At 29.8% G+C, this 18896-nt stretch overlaps 2 protein-coding genes across 2 annotated transcripts in view; one reads left to right on the top strand and one right to left on the bottom strand.

The window, feature by feature from the left end:
• Positions 1–1692: 1692 nt before the first annotated feature.
• Positions 1693–2827, bottom strand: LOC108688389 (nuclear envelope phosphatase-regulatory subunit 1). The gene is made up of 4 exons (XM_018194634.1): positions 2672–2827; positions 2323–2394; positions 1981–2115; positions 1693–1906 (listed from the first exon to the last, which is right to left on the bottom strand). Exons 1-4 carry the CDS (start codon positions 2727–2729, stop codon positions 1749–1751), a joined length of 423 nt encoding a protein of 140 aa, XP_018050123.1. The 5' UTR covers positions 2730–2827; the 3' UTR covers positions 1693–1748.
• A 5249-nt stretch (positions 2828–8076) lies between these two features.
• The window catches only part of LOC108688391 (histone-lysine N-methyltransferase, H3 lysine-79 specific), a 61692-nt gene continuing 50872 nt past the window's right edge, over positions 8077–18896 (top strand). Inside the window, exons 1-3 of the mRNA XM_018194636.1 lie at positions 8077–8134; positions 12950–13022; positions 18492–18771. Coding sequence (XP_018050125.1) covers positions 8077–8134; positions 12950–13022; positions 18492–18771 — 411 coding nt within the window. The remainder of the gene's footprint in view (positions 8135–12949; positions 13023–18491; positions 18772–18896) is intronic.

The following is an 18896-nucleotide window of genomic DNA, read 5'->3' on the forward strand; positions in this document are numbered from 1 at the left end:
ATTGCGTAAATATGAAATGAGGAAATACCAATGGATGAAACGAAAGTTATTGAGGCTGTTAATATTGAAGATAACGTTCGTAACTGTTTTTTGGTGAGGAAATAAAAATTTTTTATTTATGTACACATAAATAAAAAATTTTTACAACTACATGATACTATTCTTATTGGGAATACGAACAAATACAAGGATGACAAGAACATAAAGAAAAATCTATTGTATATTGTAATTCTCGATTTGTATTTAAATGATGAGAATTGCCTAACTCCTTTTTGAATCTTTTTTCGCGAAATAATACAGTATCTAAATAGGCTAATATAAATTCATTTTTATGAAATAAATTGTTACAAAAGAGGAGATATATACAAGATAACAATGTTCCTGCAATGTAATGCGATGTATGTCCAAAAAAAAACTTAAATATTCCGTAAGATATGTACGATTTATTTTGTATTCTATCAGCGATCTCTTTACCTCAAATTATATTAGATCTGCACGTAATTGGCATTCATGTAATCAAATTTGTGTGCTTGTTACGAAAAGCGTAAGACACTTACGAATGAAATTTACTTTATAATCATTTTGCAAACTCAGTTTACACCTTTGGCAAAATTTTCACGAAATTCATAGATTGATCGACTAGCTGACTTTTCAAGTTGATGATAAGGTGTGCATGCATGTATACACATATTTCTGAAAAGTTGTGCATTGAACTGATTGAACCTCTGTACAATTGTTAGAGACGCCTTGCAAAATATTTTTCAAATACGCAATCATTGTCCATCGACATATTATAGATAATATTAAAGATAATATTAAAGATAGATACGAGATCGCGCAATCATTACTGTATATAATGCATACTGTAGTCTAATTTCGACGATTTCAGGACTGACAAGAGACTTCTCATGAATATTTGACTGTGAACGAACGATAGTTCGCATAGATTAAAATGTACATGTGACTATTTTAAAAAGACAAATTACGTAATTATGCATACTGAAATCGAAAAAGAATATTATAATGCGGAATATTACTACGAATAAATGTTTTGATCGTTATATACATGTGACTTTAGAATTGTAGTTTTAGGAACTTTAGTTACACTACTTCCTTAATTTATTATCTATGACCAACTCTATCAATGTGATCTCCTGAGACTTTGTCAATATTTTAATTTTATCTTGTGTTCTACAGATAAATTTTCAGAAATTTTCGGAATTGCAATTTATATGAAATTTCAATCTAATCTCTTATTCCCACTTACAATTTTCTGGATAACAATCCTGTAATTTTTTCCCTAAGACAAAAACGTAAAAGTGAAATTTTTTTTATTATAGAAGGATTATAATATTTCATTTTTCATGTTACCTAAGAGGAAAAAAGTTACACTACTGCACAATTACATTGCTACAAGTTAGATCGCTGTTCTATTTTTTACCAAGATATCTTTAAATCTTCAAAGTAGGAAGATATAATGAGATAAGAAGTAGTATTAATTCAAGTTTTAAAATAAAATTGTGATTCCAAGATTTTATATATACTCAGACATCTTCCATATTATATTCACATACATAAAAGTTATATGCGCTATAAAAAAGTTCATATAATTCAGATGCATAATTAATTAGAACTCAAGGCTTAAAATATACAGTTATAAATTCTCAGCTCGTCAGAATTTTGAACAATCTTGTATCGCACAAAAAAGAACATACTTGAAATTCATAATTATTATTGCTGCAAAGACTCTAAGTTTCATGAGGATGAGGAGGTCTCGTAGGCTTCAGGATCAATTTTCCAGTGTCGTCACAACTCATGTTGAAATCACCAAGTACACTTCTGGCTCGCTGAGTTATAATACTGGGTGCTATTACCCGTCTATGCACTCCCATCATAAACAGTATCACTAGAAAATGATTTCCAAAATGCAATTGCCATATCAACTTGTGCAAAATGCATAGTCAGTCCCTCTGTATCTACCTAATATTATACTAGCCATTGTGAAGAATGGATGATTGCATAAACTCTGTGTGAAGGACACTGCTGATGTGTTGGGATCTGTCAACCAATGCCAAGCACCAATAGCAGTGCAAATAGACATTAAACCCAACAACACTATAAGAATATTCAGATATGTATCGTTAATATATTACAATTAAGTTAAATAAAGCATGATAAACTTCTAACAAATTAAATTTTTAGTATACATAATTAGAATGATAAAAATAGAAAAAATTTAAAGAATTATTTATGTTATAGCACTTTATATATAAATATGCCATTACAGAAATACATTGTAAATATAAAAATTAAGAAGCATACTTCTCCATCGCGTAGTAGCTGGTTGTAGGCTGGCAATAACTTCAGTGAGTCGTCTTTCGAAAGCTTTCAGATCTGAAAGTGCGAGAAGCAGTTCAGCTTCAAAGATAATCTCAAAACCGACGAGTCATTTATTTCAATCATTTAAATTGAATGTCATTAACGCCAATTGAACTTGATTGAATCGTCTTTCGAGCTTCGATTTGGAATAATGATAAAAAAATGACAAGAATCATTAATCGAAGATGAGTGATACACATTGGTGCTGGTGACAGATTGTTTATCTGTAAACCGGTTTTAAATACAGCGTGATATTTATCATCGTATTAATGTGTATCATCGTATTAATTACCTTCGCATACAGTCTGATCTAACGACATAACTTTTAATGACAGAATCAGAATACGCATCTGCTTGAGATCAGAGAAAATCTATCTACAATGATGGTTCATAGAATTGACGCATAAATACGGATTGCAGGTAAACAACACTGCATTAAATACATACATATGAGTAATGTGAGTCAACCAAGTGCATCGATTGCATGGATGTATGAATATCTAGACGGAGTGTAAAGTCAACTAATGGGCGAAGGGACCGTGCGACAGGGGGGAGGGAGGTCAGCCATCTTGTCTAGCAACATTTTAGCGCTCTATTTGAAAATCAGTATATGTATTATGGTATTATTTGTATTTCAGTGCATAAAAATAGGATTGTGTGAGACAAAGTTAATTTAACGATTATGTGCAATTAAAAATAATTTTCTGTTTATATTGAAAAAAATAATGAATATATATACTCATTACTTCTTTTAATATAAACCGAAAATTATTTTTAATTGCACACAGCCATTAAATGTTTACAAATCAAGTAATTTTCAATTGAAAATGGGCCAATATTGAATATAAGCCAAGTTATTTTATTACTAAACTAGAGAAAGAGAGAGAGAGAGAGAGATAAAATGAAATTAAATTTCATATAATTGAACAAACATTTCGACCTGTATACAAGATTATTAATTTATCAAAGGTAATTGTATATATAATTGTATATATAATTGTATATAATAAAGTAGTGACAATTATTAAGGTTGCATAAAAATCCTAATAAAATCAAAATCATGTTAAACATTATTAATATAAAATATATAATAATTTTAAATTTTATATTAATAATATTTTTACATGAGATATTTTTACTTTAGATATTATTAGAAGTTTTTAAGTTTTATACGACTTTAATTATTATTCATAATTTGCACTACAGAGCCTCACAGGAAGAGTGGCAAACTGTATCACGTGATCGGTTTCCTCTGATTGGGTATGAGCATCAAAATTCTATAGGCATGGAAGAGATTGGAGAAAATTGTTCACTTGATCTCCGTCCTGATTGAGTATTCACGTAATACAATTTGTCATTCTTCCTGTGAGGCTCTCTACTATACACATATAGAAATGCACTACTACGGATTACAAAATATCAAGGCATAAGCATATATTGAAAAATTAACCTTATTCTATCCGAAATCGCTGTTTCAATTGAGTCATGCACAATACTACACTTTATGCTTTATTCCTGTGTATGTTTAGTGTCAAGATGTATTTAGTAACTGGAAAGCACCCTTTGTCTAGCATCTAGATCTCCTACATAAAATACTAGGTTGTAGTGCCTGGTTAAATTTCTGATACTGGCGTACTACACATTTCTCATGATGCCCAATATAGAAATTTGGATCGCCCAAACATTTCTACTCAGGAAGCAATGGATCTTTTTAAAACTTAAAGGGTATATTATTAGGTAATTTTTAAGTAAAAAAAATTTTGTTTTTATTGGGAGTACAAATTAGTTCGGTCCGTTCAAAAATGCATTTATTTCAAAACAAAATGAATGAACAGATCAATTAAAGTATTGTCCATCGCTGCCTACTACTTTTTCCCATCTCTCAGGCAATTTTCGAATTCCATCTTGAAAAAATGCCTCGTCTTTGGAGGCGATCCAATTTTCGATTTCTGCGAAAGAAGTGAATCAGTGATTTGCTGCATTCTTCGGAACAATCAGTAATCAGAAGGAGCAATGTCCGGAGAATACGGCAGGTGCGATAAAACATCCCATTTGAGCGTTTCCAAATATTTTTTTATGACTTTAGCGACATGAGATCGAGCGTTGTTATGAAGAAGAATAACTTTATCATGTCTTTGCTCGTATTCCGGCTGTTTTTCTCGCAATGCACGGCTCAAACGAATCAATTGTAGCCGATACCGATCGCCCGTGATGGTGGAATCGCCAGATTTCAGCAGCTCATAGTAAACAAGACCCTTTTGGTTCCATCAGATACAGAGCATGATCTTCGAACTATGAATGTTCGGCCGTGGTGTTGAAGTCGATGGCAACGATTGACCGGGCTTAGCGTAATATTTTTTCTTCTTGGGGTTGTCGTAGAATATCCACTTCTCATCTCCAGTCACAATCCTATGCAAAAAACTTTTCTCTGTTGTCTTTGAATCAGTTGTTCGCAAGTGAAAAACTTGCCTTTCAACGTTTCTCTCGGTTTCAATTCATAAGGCACCCAATTTCCTTGTTTTTGAATCATTCCCATGACTCTCAATCGTACAGAAACGGCTTGTTGAGTTACCCTCAATGATTCTGCAAGCTTCTCTTGCGTTTGACTCTGATCTTTTTCGAGTAATGCCTCTAATTCTTTGTCTTCGAATTTTTTTGGCTATTCAGAGCGAGGCTTGTCTTCAACGCTGAAATCTCCATCCTTGAAACATCGAAACCATTCCCTACATGATTTATCAGTTGGAGCAGTGTCATCATAAACTTCGACAAGCATTCGATGGGCTTCAGCAGCACTTTTCTTCCAATTAAAGCAGAAAATCAAAATCTCCCGCAAATGCTGCTTGGTTAACACAAAATTCGACATTTCAAACACATTAAAAATCAAGGTTTTTGTATGAAATTCAAAGCGATATAAACTGATGAATATTATTAGCAGATTAGCTGTTTAACCTCTCTGAAACCGCCAAAATCAGCTGTCATTATGAACCATTCACAACAGCTGGAGCCATCTTTAGGGACCGAACTAATTTGTACTCCCAATAATTTTATAGGACTCATGTATAATATTCCTTCGTGGTTCTTCTAGATCAAAATGATACGAGCATCATCTTTTACGCTACTCTGTTGAAAATGTAAAGCTTGCCGAAGCTTCAAAGAAGTATGAACAAAGAATTTTAACACTTCTTAAATACTTCATTAACTTTCTATTGACTCTTAGTGGTTCTGAATATTCATATATGCTCCACGAATTCTCCCCAAATGTTCCGTAAAGTGTGCTCAAAACATTTATCACATTTCCCACGTTTTAAATTTCTTTTTTCATTAATGTTTCTCAACATTCCGCAAAGAATGCATGGAGCGTACCGATACACTTCCTAAACACTTCATTCATTAGTATTTTATCTACGCTTCCTAAACGTTCGGCAAGAAATACACGGAGCATCATTGAGCTGTATAGCGAATGTAAACGAAGCGCGATGAGTAGTACACAATACCGCCACCACAGAGGGACTTAGCGAGAACTAACTTTTCAAATTTAAAAAACTGCATAGACTAGGATAGACGTAGCATTGAAAGATTTTTCAGTTGTGTTCTAATGAAATAATTTTTTGAAGTGAGTCCCTAGGCTCACTCCAAAAAGAAAGCATAGCACTTTTTTTAAATATTTACTGAATAAATGAAATATATTTTAAAATATCATTTGCTTATCAAGAACATCAATTACATTTCATTCACGTTGAATGAACTAAGAACTCATGATACTCTGTTTACTTTCTCTAGACTGCCTAATCACGCTCCATTCCAACGAACATTCTGCTCGTGCTTGCTGAAGAATTTATCTATACTTTTATTTATGTTTCTTTAACGTTTAGTGATTAGTTTGATACCTTCTTTATGTTTCATGTTCCAATTTTTGCTTCTTTCGAGTTTCATTTACGTTTCTGTTATTCTCTCCTTATTCCCATTTCCTTTACATTCCAATTAACACTTTATTGACACTCGCTTTATATTTTATTTTCATCAGGGAGAACGACCGTTTTTTCACGCATCTACTAGCGATCCTTATATTAATTAAAAATATACCTAATAATATATCTTTCAAAATTTAAAAACATTTGCTTAAACATTGCTTATTTTCTTTGTAAAAAATTTCCAAAAATACCTTTTATATTTTGGATCATTACAGTGTTTTCCTCCCTTAAAGTCCAATGAAGATTTCTTCAATCCACTTTTTTGATACTTTTTTTTTTCGATTTACTTGTCTTTCGCGGAAGAATCTCTCACACTTCAATGAAGAGAGAGGCCGGCGCAGAAATATGATCTCTGACCGCGAAAGTGGAGGTCATTATCCCTTATCATTATACGATCAATATTATCGACTCTGAGAACACGGTGCTAGGAAGTATTCGCGCGTTCCTATGGAAACCTGCGATCGAATTCGCACCCCCACGTCTCTTGGACTTTTTCGATAGTCGCTACCACGCGCGATCTCTACAGTAGCACAAATATTGACGCGGTGAAAGGCCGCAAAACTTTGCGAGTCCGAAGAACGACGATGTTTCGAAGAATGAGATTTCGTCGGAGAAATTTCGGATTGCTTTTTAATTATTGACAAGAGAGGAACGCTGTCGAGATTCCATTCGCAAAAATCTTCGTGACAATGGAATGTTTCGTATGGGAGGAAATCGGTTCATAGTGGAAACTGAGCGATTCATCATCGGGGTGATTTCCGATCAGCCGAGAGGTGTGCAAAAATGTTACACGAGGTAGCCTACCTCGATTTTATTCGACAGATTTATTTTTAAAAAATCATAACGGGTAAAATGAGAAATCATTTTCTAAAATATCAATTAAATTATAGTAGATTTTAGATATTTAATAATAAAATTTTCTATGACAGAATTATAATTCTGATAAATTTAATTAATAAATGATAATCTCAATTAATGTCTGACAATAAGAATCTGACTGAAATTTTTCAAATCATATTTTAGTGTGAAAAAATTTATTTTATAAAAAAGAGTAAACAACAAAAATTGACATTAAAATTTCAGATTTTGCATGATACACCTTTTTTATGGGTAGCTTCAATATTGATTCTTTCAAGTATAAAAACATAATTTACACTTGATACAGTTACTAACTAGTAACTTTCTATTTTCTTTTTTGAATTAGCTTAATTTCAATAATATGTGTAAACATATATATGATATATGTATTTAATTAATCATTTTAATGCATATTGCATCAATTTAATCATTCTTATATCATTCTTTCAATATATCGATCAAATTAAAATAATTTAGTGGAAAGTTATTAGTTAGTACGTGTATCAAATGTACGATGTAAACTAGACCAAAAATGTACTTCAAGACGTCACAATAATTTGTATTAAAGTCTCATGATAAAGATTCGAATCGCGGAAGTGTGCGAATAAATTTATGCGAATTAAATGATTTATTGAATAAATGACACGTTGAAACACGAGTTTCGAGTGTGTGTATTTCGAAGTATTGCTACCAATGGAAATTTCCGCTGACTGTTGCTGATTCCTGAATAGGTAGACAGTCAACGATATCAATAATTGTGGTTTTAGTTTAGAGAACTTAGTTTAAGATCCTCTTTCGCCTTTTTTTATCGTCCATTGTTGCTGCCGCATTTATTCATTACGTCTTCCCGTAAAAATCGTATACGAGGATGATTGGAAGGACATCGCTGATAGAACAAAAGAGACTCCAGTGGGCGAAAGAAAGGGGTAAGTAAACTAACAACTAATTACTTACAATTGCTAAGAAATTAATGGTGAATAAAATATTTACTAAATTCTTTTATTTAGATTTTAATATTTTTTAGATAGATTTTTTTAAAATTTCAGTCTAAAAATATTAATATTTTTTTGTATTTATTAAATTATATTTTTATTTTTTTATAATAATATAACATTTACTTTAATTTTTTTAATATAATTAAATATCGATACATGAACAAATAATGTGTATAGAATTATTTCTTTTATAATAATAAATAGAAAATTTATCAATATAAATAAACACAAATAAATAAACACAAATAAATGAAGAATTGAAAATTTTTCAAATCTTGATGTCTATAATGATATTTTTGCGTAAATTTCACTTTGATCGAATAATGTTTTCGCCTTTTCGCTTATTTGTGTTTTTTTTTTGTACTCATATAATATGTATATTAGATTGACAAGAGGAAAAAAAAATTTTCTTTTTATTCAGCTTCTTAACTAAAAAATTTCCATTTCATGCCAAAAGAACACTTCTAAACTTTTTTTATCACAAAATATTAAGATCTAAAGGTTGCTAATGAATGATTTTTTAATCAAAGTTTCAATTTTCCTTAATACATGTTTGATTTGATGCAAAAATAGCTTATTCTGGATTTTAAACATGATATTGTATGTTTTTTTGGTCTGAATGATAATGATAATAATTCATTTAGCTCTACAATATACATCTTAAGAAATACAATCTGATTAATGTAAAAAAATGACTAAATTTCGAGTTCAAAGTCGATTTTAGCAAGGTTCCAAGCGTTCAAATGAGTTACGTCTCTCAAATTGTATAGCTGTTCACCCAGAACAAGATTCAGTTGAATTTTCGTGGGATCTCCTATAGGGCCTTTAAGAATTGCATTTAACTGAATAATAAAATATTTTTAAGGATAAAAAAAATTTTTTTACAAATTCTCAAATATATCGCTTTGTAATTTTGACATCCTCAAATCAAATGCCTCAATTTGACGATAAACAACTCTTTATTAGAAAATGAAATGAATGAGTATAAAAAAATATAATTTAATTAAATATTTATATGTTTATAATAGATTAATAATTATGCAAATATACATACAGACGTTTCGATCTTTTCATATCAAGTCCTCTTTAGTGTAATAAAATAAAATTAACGCAATTATTTTACATTTCAAACTCTTTGTAAAATCGAGATCATATCGAAGTTTTTATACTTCGAACATTGTCATAAATGAAGTTATCCATAATCTCTTGTGATGAACGTTAGTGTATGTTAGTACATATAGTTAGTATATATGTTGGAATCAACATGAAGTATCGAATGCCACGTCTGAACATTCCAACTCCTAAGATATTGTTATATGCTGTAATTTGGATGTGTAAAATTTTTTATTTATTGCTCTATCAAAAGAAATATGTAAATTACTAATACGGTACATCGGTATGTATGCATAATTGTTAGTTGTTACTATAAACATATAAATATTATATAGCACAAACAACAAGTGTAGCTGTTTTATCTTTTTACAAATAATTGCTTTTTTACATTTGATTATTTAAATTTCATTCTATTACATTATGTTTAATTTTAAACTTAAGTAAATATTATATAATTTAATAAATAAAATAAACTGCATATTATGTATATTTTTTTATTATTTTATTAGTATTTATTTCATTCTAATAAAAGTTTTTTATTATGGCATTTGATTTGAGGATGTCAAATCCACAAAGTGATATTTTAGAACTTGTAAAAAAATTTTTCTATCCATAAAAACGTTTTTAATCCAGTTAAATGCAACTTTTAAAGGCTCTGTAGGAGATCCCAGGAAAATTCCAACTGGATATTGTTCTGGGTAAACAGACCTACAATTTGAGGGAAATAAAGACCCATTTGAACGCTTGAAACCTTATTAAAATCGACCTTGAACTCGAAATTTTGTCATTTTTTTATATTAATCGGGCTATATGTCTTAAGATGTAGAGTTAAATGAATTATTGCATTGTGTTCAGCGACCAAAAAAAAACATACAGTACCACATTTAAAATTCGGATTAAACCATTTTTGCATCAAATTAAACATGTATTAAGGAAAATCGAAATTTTAATTTAAAAATCGTTCACTAGCGTTCTCTAAATCTTAATCTTCTTCTCTTTCTTGATAAAAATAGGAGTGTTTTTTCGGCATAAAATGGAAGCATAACTTTTCTTTCAGTTGAAAGGCAGATTAAAAAAATTTTTTTCCTTGTCAGTTGATATATATGTACACACACACACACACACACACACGCGCGCGCGCGCGCGCGCGCGCGCGTGTATGTGTATAATTTAAAAACTTGTTATATTATTTTAATTTATTGTGTAATTTATGCATTATTAATTAGATATTTGTGATGATTAATACTATCTAAAATAAAATAAAATATTTATACGGGAAGTATACATATTATTTTATTTTATATAATATTAAATTCAAAAAATATTAGGAAACTAAGGCAAATGAGAGTACGGCGATACTGATGCGCAAATTCAATATACAGTTAATAAAAATTAAATATAAATAAAGAAAGTATTTAAGAAGGGCTACGAGCAATAAACAATTTTCAATATATACGTTTATTATAACGAACGTTTCGATCTCTTTATCGGGTCATCTTCAGTGTTATTAATTTAAAAAATTCTATAAATCAATAATTATGCAAAAATAGGCCGTTGGACGCATATTTAGAAGTTTGTGTAACATGTTCTTTCTTTGATTGTTCCATTGTCCTTGTGCACAATATATATTTTTGTTATATAATTTAAGAAGTAATAAATAATATAGATAGATTACACACTTCGTTAATCTCAATTGCAATATATTGCTGTATCAACTATGTATTGTAAAAAATTGTTGCACTTTAACTACTGGACTTACATATATTACATTTGAGATTAATGGAGTGTGTAATCTATCTACATTATTTATTGCTCCCTCGCTTAAAAATAAATTCAAAATCTTTCAATATTCTAGTGATTTAAAAAAGAAAGAGGCATTGACTGTTATAAAATGAAACAAAAAAATAAAAAAATTAAAACACTCATGCAGGCAGAAATAAGAGAGATGTACAAAAAGTTGGAATAATTGTAAACATCAGATAATAAATTAATTAAACGGTAAGACAGAACGATAGACGTTAAAAAGTTGTCAACAGTGTCAAAGTCAGAAATGTTATGATGTAAAAATAAATCGTAAGAACATAATTATAAACAAAGAAAGAAAGCTTAGGTTTATATATGTGAAATACAGAAATTGATGAGTAATGTATTTAAAATATATATATTCTTATAAGCTTTGATAACTTATTAAGAATGTCAGTATAAGCATGATTTAAATAATCGATAAGACTGTAAGATTTGTCGGTTAGATTGTTATTTTGTAATTTTATAAAAATCATTTCTGATGACGTCAAACGTTTGCTTAAAAGTTTTTCAATTCAATTTTTAAACTATTTATATATATCGCTGAAGATGACCCCAAAATGTAGTCAAACGTTCGAGTTTTTAAATATTACAAGAGACTCTCCATCTTTTTCACAAATATAAATATGTCCACATCTAATAACACATATATACAGACATTAAAATTCTATCAAGCAAAAATTGACTCACCTCGTTATTTTTACAACGCAATTGCCTAAAGTCACTGGTATGTTAGCATTTTTTTATTTAATTTTATTCTATTTAATCTTAATCATAACAATTTTTAAATAAAATTTAGAAATTTTGTGGTAACATGGCAATCGTTAACTAAATCAAATACATGAGGATTAACTTTGCATAGTATCTTAACTTGACGAATTAATCCATCCGCTAATGAAAATTTTTCTCAGAATTTTTCATATAATTTTTTAGAATTTCTGTATAATTTTTCAGAATTTCTTTATAATTTTATAACTTTCTCATATTTTTACGAATTGGAACATTTCTCAGAAAATTTATATCTTTTAAATTTATATCTTTTTTCAGAATTTTTCATATTTATTAATTATGAAATATCGTAAGATTTTTAAGATTTTTTTAAGTATAATTTCTGATGAAATGTTACAAAAATTCTCAAAATGTCTCAAAAATTTAAAAATACTTTTTAAAAATTATAGGATGAGAAATTTCAGAATATTTCAGAATTCACTTGTATGAGAAATTCTGAGAAAAAAATATAAACTTTCCGAATATTTCTGAGTATTTCTAAAAAATGTTCCAGTTCATGTAAAAATTATGAGAAAAATTTTCACCAGATCGATATTGGCTTTAATTTCTGTTTACATTTAATTGTATGATCTGCATGCATTAACTATAATCATTTATAACACGTTTGACTCATTGTTTTGCATTGACTAAATTATAATAATTTCGCATATTTTATTGAAAATGGTCATATCTTGGCCGAAACGTTTATATTTTTACTATTATTTTTTAACAATTATGTTTTAGATATATGATTTTCGTCATATAGAAATACATTCGTCATATAGACACATTTTAGATATATGACTAACATCCTGCGTGTGGCTGTTCTGCTCTTAAATATATTTATGTAAGTTTTAAGTATGTATATTTATTTATATTTAATTTTTATTATTTAATTGCTGATTTTGTGCATTAAATACCGCGTCATACTCTCATTTGTCCTATAGTTTCTTAATATTTTTTTGAATTTCTGGAATTCTTATTAAGTTCTTTATTTTAATATTAAATTATTACAAATAATAATATTTTAATATTACAATTTTTTATCAATTATAATTATAGAAGAAATGGCTCGTTTGGGCGTTAATTGGGGAACTCTGAAGTCAAATAGCAATTACAACCGCACTCACATCCGGTAAATATAATTACTAAAAATATTATTATATTATCGTTATAAATTAGAATTTTAATTAAATCTTAATCATTTTACAGCAATAAAATAGATTATTCACGTATGTATATACACAAAAAGAATTCTTCATTATATTTTACTTAAAATTCGCTAAATTTTATCATATTATTATAAATGTTGGAACAATTTGGCAACCTTAAATATTATCATAAAGATAGGAATTTTTGAAATACACAAAAAAAGTTTTATGAACTATTAATAAAAAATGATCAAGCACATTATAAATTATTTTAATAAAAAATTATTTACTTATTACTTATTTACAAAGCGCTTCATAAAATTTACACATATTTTAATACAGATCATTAGAGATGAGCAAAAATAATCGATAAAGCAATAATTGAGTACTTTCTTTTTTGAAAAATCGATTAAGTAATCGATGTTTGTGAGTTCGATTTTTTTCTAAATCGATAATCTTTTTTAATTTATTTTAAATATTTAATTTATCAATTTTCCTGAATAGGTTGTACGTATGTTCACGCTATACTTTAGATTCCCATTCAAATTCCAAATATTTCAGGTATCACGTCGTTAACATCAACAATCACTTGTTTAACATTCAATGAGCAACAAAGATAAAAATAATTTTTTATTGCATGTCACAATAAGATCGAAGAATGGATCGTTATTGTTGCGCAAAAGAAGCGCAGAGCATACTTCATAACGATGGTTTTTTTTCATTCAATTTATGCGGCACCCATTTTTCAAGCTTTTTTGATTTTCCAATTTGCCTGAGGTAGTTCAGAATGTTGTAGTGTTGAATGATTTACGTCTAACTTTACTCTCGTTGTGCACGAATCTGCCTCGACCAACACCTTCAATTCATCGTTGTCAACTGTCCATGGATGTCCACTGGACTGTCCATGGATGGATCTTCTTCATCTTCAAAGCTCTCATCTCCAATCAATTTTAAAGCTCCATCCAATTTTAAAGTTATACATTAGTTTATAAATGACCAAATTTTTATCAAACTCTTCAAAGTCGATTTAACTTATAAGTTAAATAAAATTAGAATCTCATTTGTAAGAAATATGACAATTGGTTGTATTACTTAATTTCAATCTCGTAGACAATATAACTTAATTGGTCAAAATTACCTAATTTTTATCTTATATAAATCCTTTGTGTTTGATTTGACTAATAGGACATATTTAAGACGCGAAATAAACCTCGCGCTCGTGCTGAAAACTTATTACAAAGTTGAAATTACCACAAAAAATGACTTATAAGGAAAATTGATCCAAGATTAGATCGAAATGCCCAGCAAAAGAATCTTGCCCTAGAAAAATAATTATTGGTCTTGGACCTCATTGAAAATTATCTATTATATAATTATTGTGTCAACTTCTGTTTGCTATGCAAATTTCATAAAATCTTTGTTTATCACATTAGCTATTTTCTACTCAATATTAACTGAAGAAACCTCGAAAAATCGCTTGATCAGAAAGAACTCGTTTTTTGTCTGCGTTGAAGATTATGTGATCTCTAATATTTGGTTATATATCGGGTTTGATATGTAACGATCCAGAGATCTCGACTTTGAAATCAATCTAATTTATAAATAGGGAAATTGAACTTATTAATCAGAATACCTTATTGATCGATAAGACGTCCTCAAAGTCAACAATTTGGAAATAAAAATTCCTGATTAAGGAAATTTGCCCTCAAAGTTAGGCATTTGGCCTTCGTAATAAGGAAATTCAACCTGCATGTCAAAATTCAGACGAAAACGTTAAATCAGTCATCATTATAAGGACTGTTCTGTCTGCCTTATGCATTAAAATGCTTTCCAAAATTATGTATTATAAAATAAATATTATATTTCTCCCATAATCATATTATATCTTTCGGAATTAAAATTAAAAAAAATATCTATTTCAATATCTATTACAATTTTTTTTCTCTATAGTTATCATCTCTATTAATAATAAAATAATAACATTAAAATCATAATTATTATCACTATTTTTTCCTTACAATCTCTTTTCCTTTTTTTCTTTTTTTACTCAACTTTTTTTTAGACTTTATCCCAAATCTAATTGAATATTCGAAAAATATCGGATATATCCATCTCGAAAAATTGCCTTCTCGAATATCGGATATCCATTACATCTTTTAGATATACGGAATATCCGATATCCAATAATTTTACGATCCGATGCATCCGTAATTATAACGTTTATTGAGACTATGAGTTCGTTGGCCTTTTAAATCAAGGAATTGAATCCTTTATCTTGGAAATGGATCTGTGCGAACTTATGGAGAGCCAGGGTAAAATACAAAGGTAATTAAATAAAATCGATAAATTTCAAATGAATTCTGATTTATTCAAGGATGAAAGAAAATAATGATTACTAAATTAAATTAATCACGCTCATTATCGCGAATACAGCAAATCTATATGTTATTATTATAGAACTAAATTAATACTTCTTAATACATTTGGAAAAAGATGTGCATACATGTTATATAATTTTGATGGTATATTGATTTATAATGCTTTCGAAACAACCGTAATAGTTATTTTACTAAACTCATATAAAAACACATTCTAAAATACCATGTTTTCTATATAATTATGATATTATATTTATTTATTTTAATAAATTTGCTCATTATAATATTTGATTGACAAATACAAAATACGTTTTAAAAAATAATCGGATAATTTACGCTTATAATTCTATACATATTATTAACTAGCGAATGTGTATTCGTATGTAAAGGGAGAGGATGAAAAGATTTTTGATGAACAGATTTTTTTATTTTATCTTTTGAAATTTTATTTCCATTATTATGGTGATAGAAGGAAGATAAAAATTAAAGAAAAAGTTAATTAGGATATTACTTCGTAATATTGAGGTCAGGAAGAAGGGAAGTATAGAAAATCAACCTTAGAAATTATGGATCGGATTTCATCCAGATCATAATAGTCTAGACTAATCATGTAGACGTTATTGGAAAAGATGGGAATCTGAGGAAACCAAACGAATATGCATGCAGGGAATTAGAATTGTCTCAATGATAATAATATTTAGAGCGGGGAGGAGAAACTTCATCGAGAAATTCGATTAAAAAGAAAGAGAAAGCAGAAGAAGGGGGACGAATAAATTCTGATGTCGAGAGCTGAGGATGAGGTGTCTGGGAATGTTTCTTCGGTTAGAACTGATGGAGATGAGTTATTAAGTTGTTCTGAAGAAGAGGGGTGTAGATAAGGAGATACAGGAGAAACTCGTTCGAATTCGAAGAAAAGGAAGACGGGATTAAAAGAAGGGAAGGGAAAATTTAGAAAATGATCACTTTATAACTCTTTATAACTACATAACGCTTTATAATTACATGTAATTGATTAACATTAGACTCAGCCTAAGCTTCCTCTTATTGTTTGCATTCTCGGTTGTGGTGGTTCCAGCGAAAGCTTTTGATTTTTTTTATAATGAGAACGAGGTCCATTAAAATTTCCCATTTCGTGAATAAAGTAAACGACTAAACAAAAGGGAGAGGAGAGGGATAATAACGTGATTAATAATTCATGCGGGTCATGCTGATACCACGGATTTATTCACTGATATCGATCGAATAACCCAAAGTAACAAGAATGCTATGGATCAAATCAATTTCGATCAGGTAATCCGAAGTAGCTAATTATATCGAAAGAACTCTAATACATGGTGCAAATAATTTTAAATTCGGGGATTGTTGTTTGGAAAAAGAAAAAATAAGAACAAATGAACAAGAAGCTTACAGGGTGGGCCATTTAAAATTTGGAATTTAATTTGGCTCTAAAAAAAAAACGCATGAATATTTTTCAAAGTTTATGGCTTTATTGGAAAGATAGTACATTGCCATTAAACATGAAATTTCATTCAAATGACTTCCATGGCTGGCTGCACCCCATTCTATCAACCCAATTTTTCAATACATTTTCCACTGTATTTCATCGCGTATTTCATCGATGGCAACTTTGATTTCATGTTTTAATTCTTGAATCGTTTCTGGCTGGTTAGCGTAACACTCATCTTTGACGGTTCCCCATACAAAATAATCCAGCGGAGTCAAATCGCAGCTGCGAGGCGGCTAATTGAGCATTTCGGCTGATTATGCGATTTTCGAAGACAGTGCGCAAAAGATCGAGTGTAGCGTTGGCTGTGTGCGCCGTTCTGTTGAAACCAAATGTCGTCTGTGTCCTCCTCTTCAAATTTGGGAAGCAAGAATTCGTTTAGCATGGCGCGGTAGCGCTCACCATTGATAGTGACGGCAACTCCTTGCTCATTTTCGAAGAAAAATGGCCCAATGATGCCGCCGGATCAAAAACCCAAACAGTCACTCGTTGTGGATGCATCGGCTTTTTCATGACGACGTGCGGATTCTTTAACCCCCAAATACGACAATTCTGCTTGTTCACATAGCCACCGAGGTGAAAATGGTTCGTCAGAAAAGATGATTTTCGGTAAAAATGCTCATCTTCAACCAAGCGTTGTTCAGCCCATTAAGCGAATCGAAAACGCATCGGTCATGCGGCTTCAATTCTTGCACTAATTGAACTTTGTACGGCTTCATACTGAGGTCTTTATTCAAAATTCTTCTCAAAGAAGTGCGTGAAATGTTGAAGTTTTGAGAACGATGGCGAGTTGATGTTGATGATTATTCAAGCACACTCTGAGTAACAGCAGCAATGTTTTCGGTTGACCTTACTGGACGAGCACGTGAACGAGTTGCTTTATCCAATAAGGATCCAGTTTGCCAAATTCGCTTCACAAATTGATCCACAAACTGCGTTGAAGGCATTTCTTTTCTACCAAATTTTCCACGTAAATTTCTCTAGTTTTGGTTGAAGACTCACCACTTTGGAAATAAGTTTTCAATATTTCCCAATTTTGTTCAAGCGTATAGCGACCCATTTCGTAAATGTCAAACAAAAAACTAAATTTCTGATACGTCATAAATGTTATTACGCCTTTCAAACTCAAAATAACCAGTAATTGAAATTCCAAACGCTAGATGGCCCATCCTGTAGACTTGTTGAAAATGAATCATAAGAATGAGCTTATTAGCTTATTTTATATATTTATTACTACTTGGCATTTTATTTAAAATAATAAAGAATTATAAACTGTTTAAAAATGTGTTTAAAATCTTTTTAAAATCTGTTTGAAATTTATTATGTTTTTTAGTAAAAATAAATTAAATTCACTTTATTGTGAAAATATTAATAAATCAGAGAGAATCACATAAAATTTTTTGAAATATCATATTCTCCTATTATTATCACGATTTTTAGGGTAAAATTAAAAAAAAAATTCTTTCCGTGAATATATTAAATAATTCTCAAAAATCATTTACTTTGTTAACATAAAAAACATTAAAATTTTCAATTGCCGATGAACTTAAAACAAGAAATCTCTATTGCAGCACTTACTCGAACGAAGCCAGATTGTCTTTAGGAGAATTAAAGGATAGATCTGCCATACAACCCTTCCGTACAGCCGGGCATTACGGGAACACCATCAGTCTAAAAAGTTTAGCGACGGAAAGTTCTGGGAATGGCAACAACAATCTCAAATGCCTTGATTATAACGGTGGCAGTTTAATTAATCTTCGGGATCAGGTGGAGACCTCACAAGTCAGACACAGAAGTCCCAGTCTGCCTCCGATCTTCAATAAAGAACAACAGCAATATTTTTGCCAGCTGGTATGTATTTTTTCTTTTTTAAATTTATATATATGTATATATATATATATGTATATATATATACATAATAAACAAATATCTCTCTATATATTATATGCACACACACACACACACACACACACACA

Source organism: Atta colombica, unplaced genomic scaffold (genome assembly GCF_001594045.1).
Source record: "Atta colombica isolate Treedump-2 unplaced genomic scaffold, Acol1.0 scaffold231, whole genome shotgun sequence".
Lineage (NCBI taxonomy): Eukaryota > Metazoa > Arthropoda > Insecta > Hymenoptera > Formicidae > Atta > Atta colombica.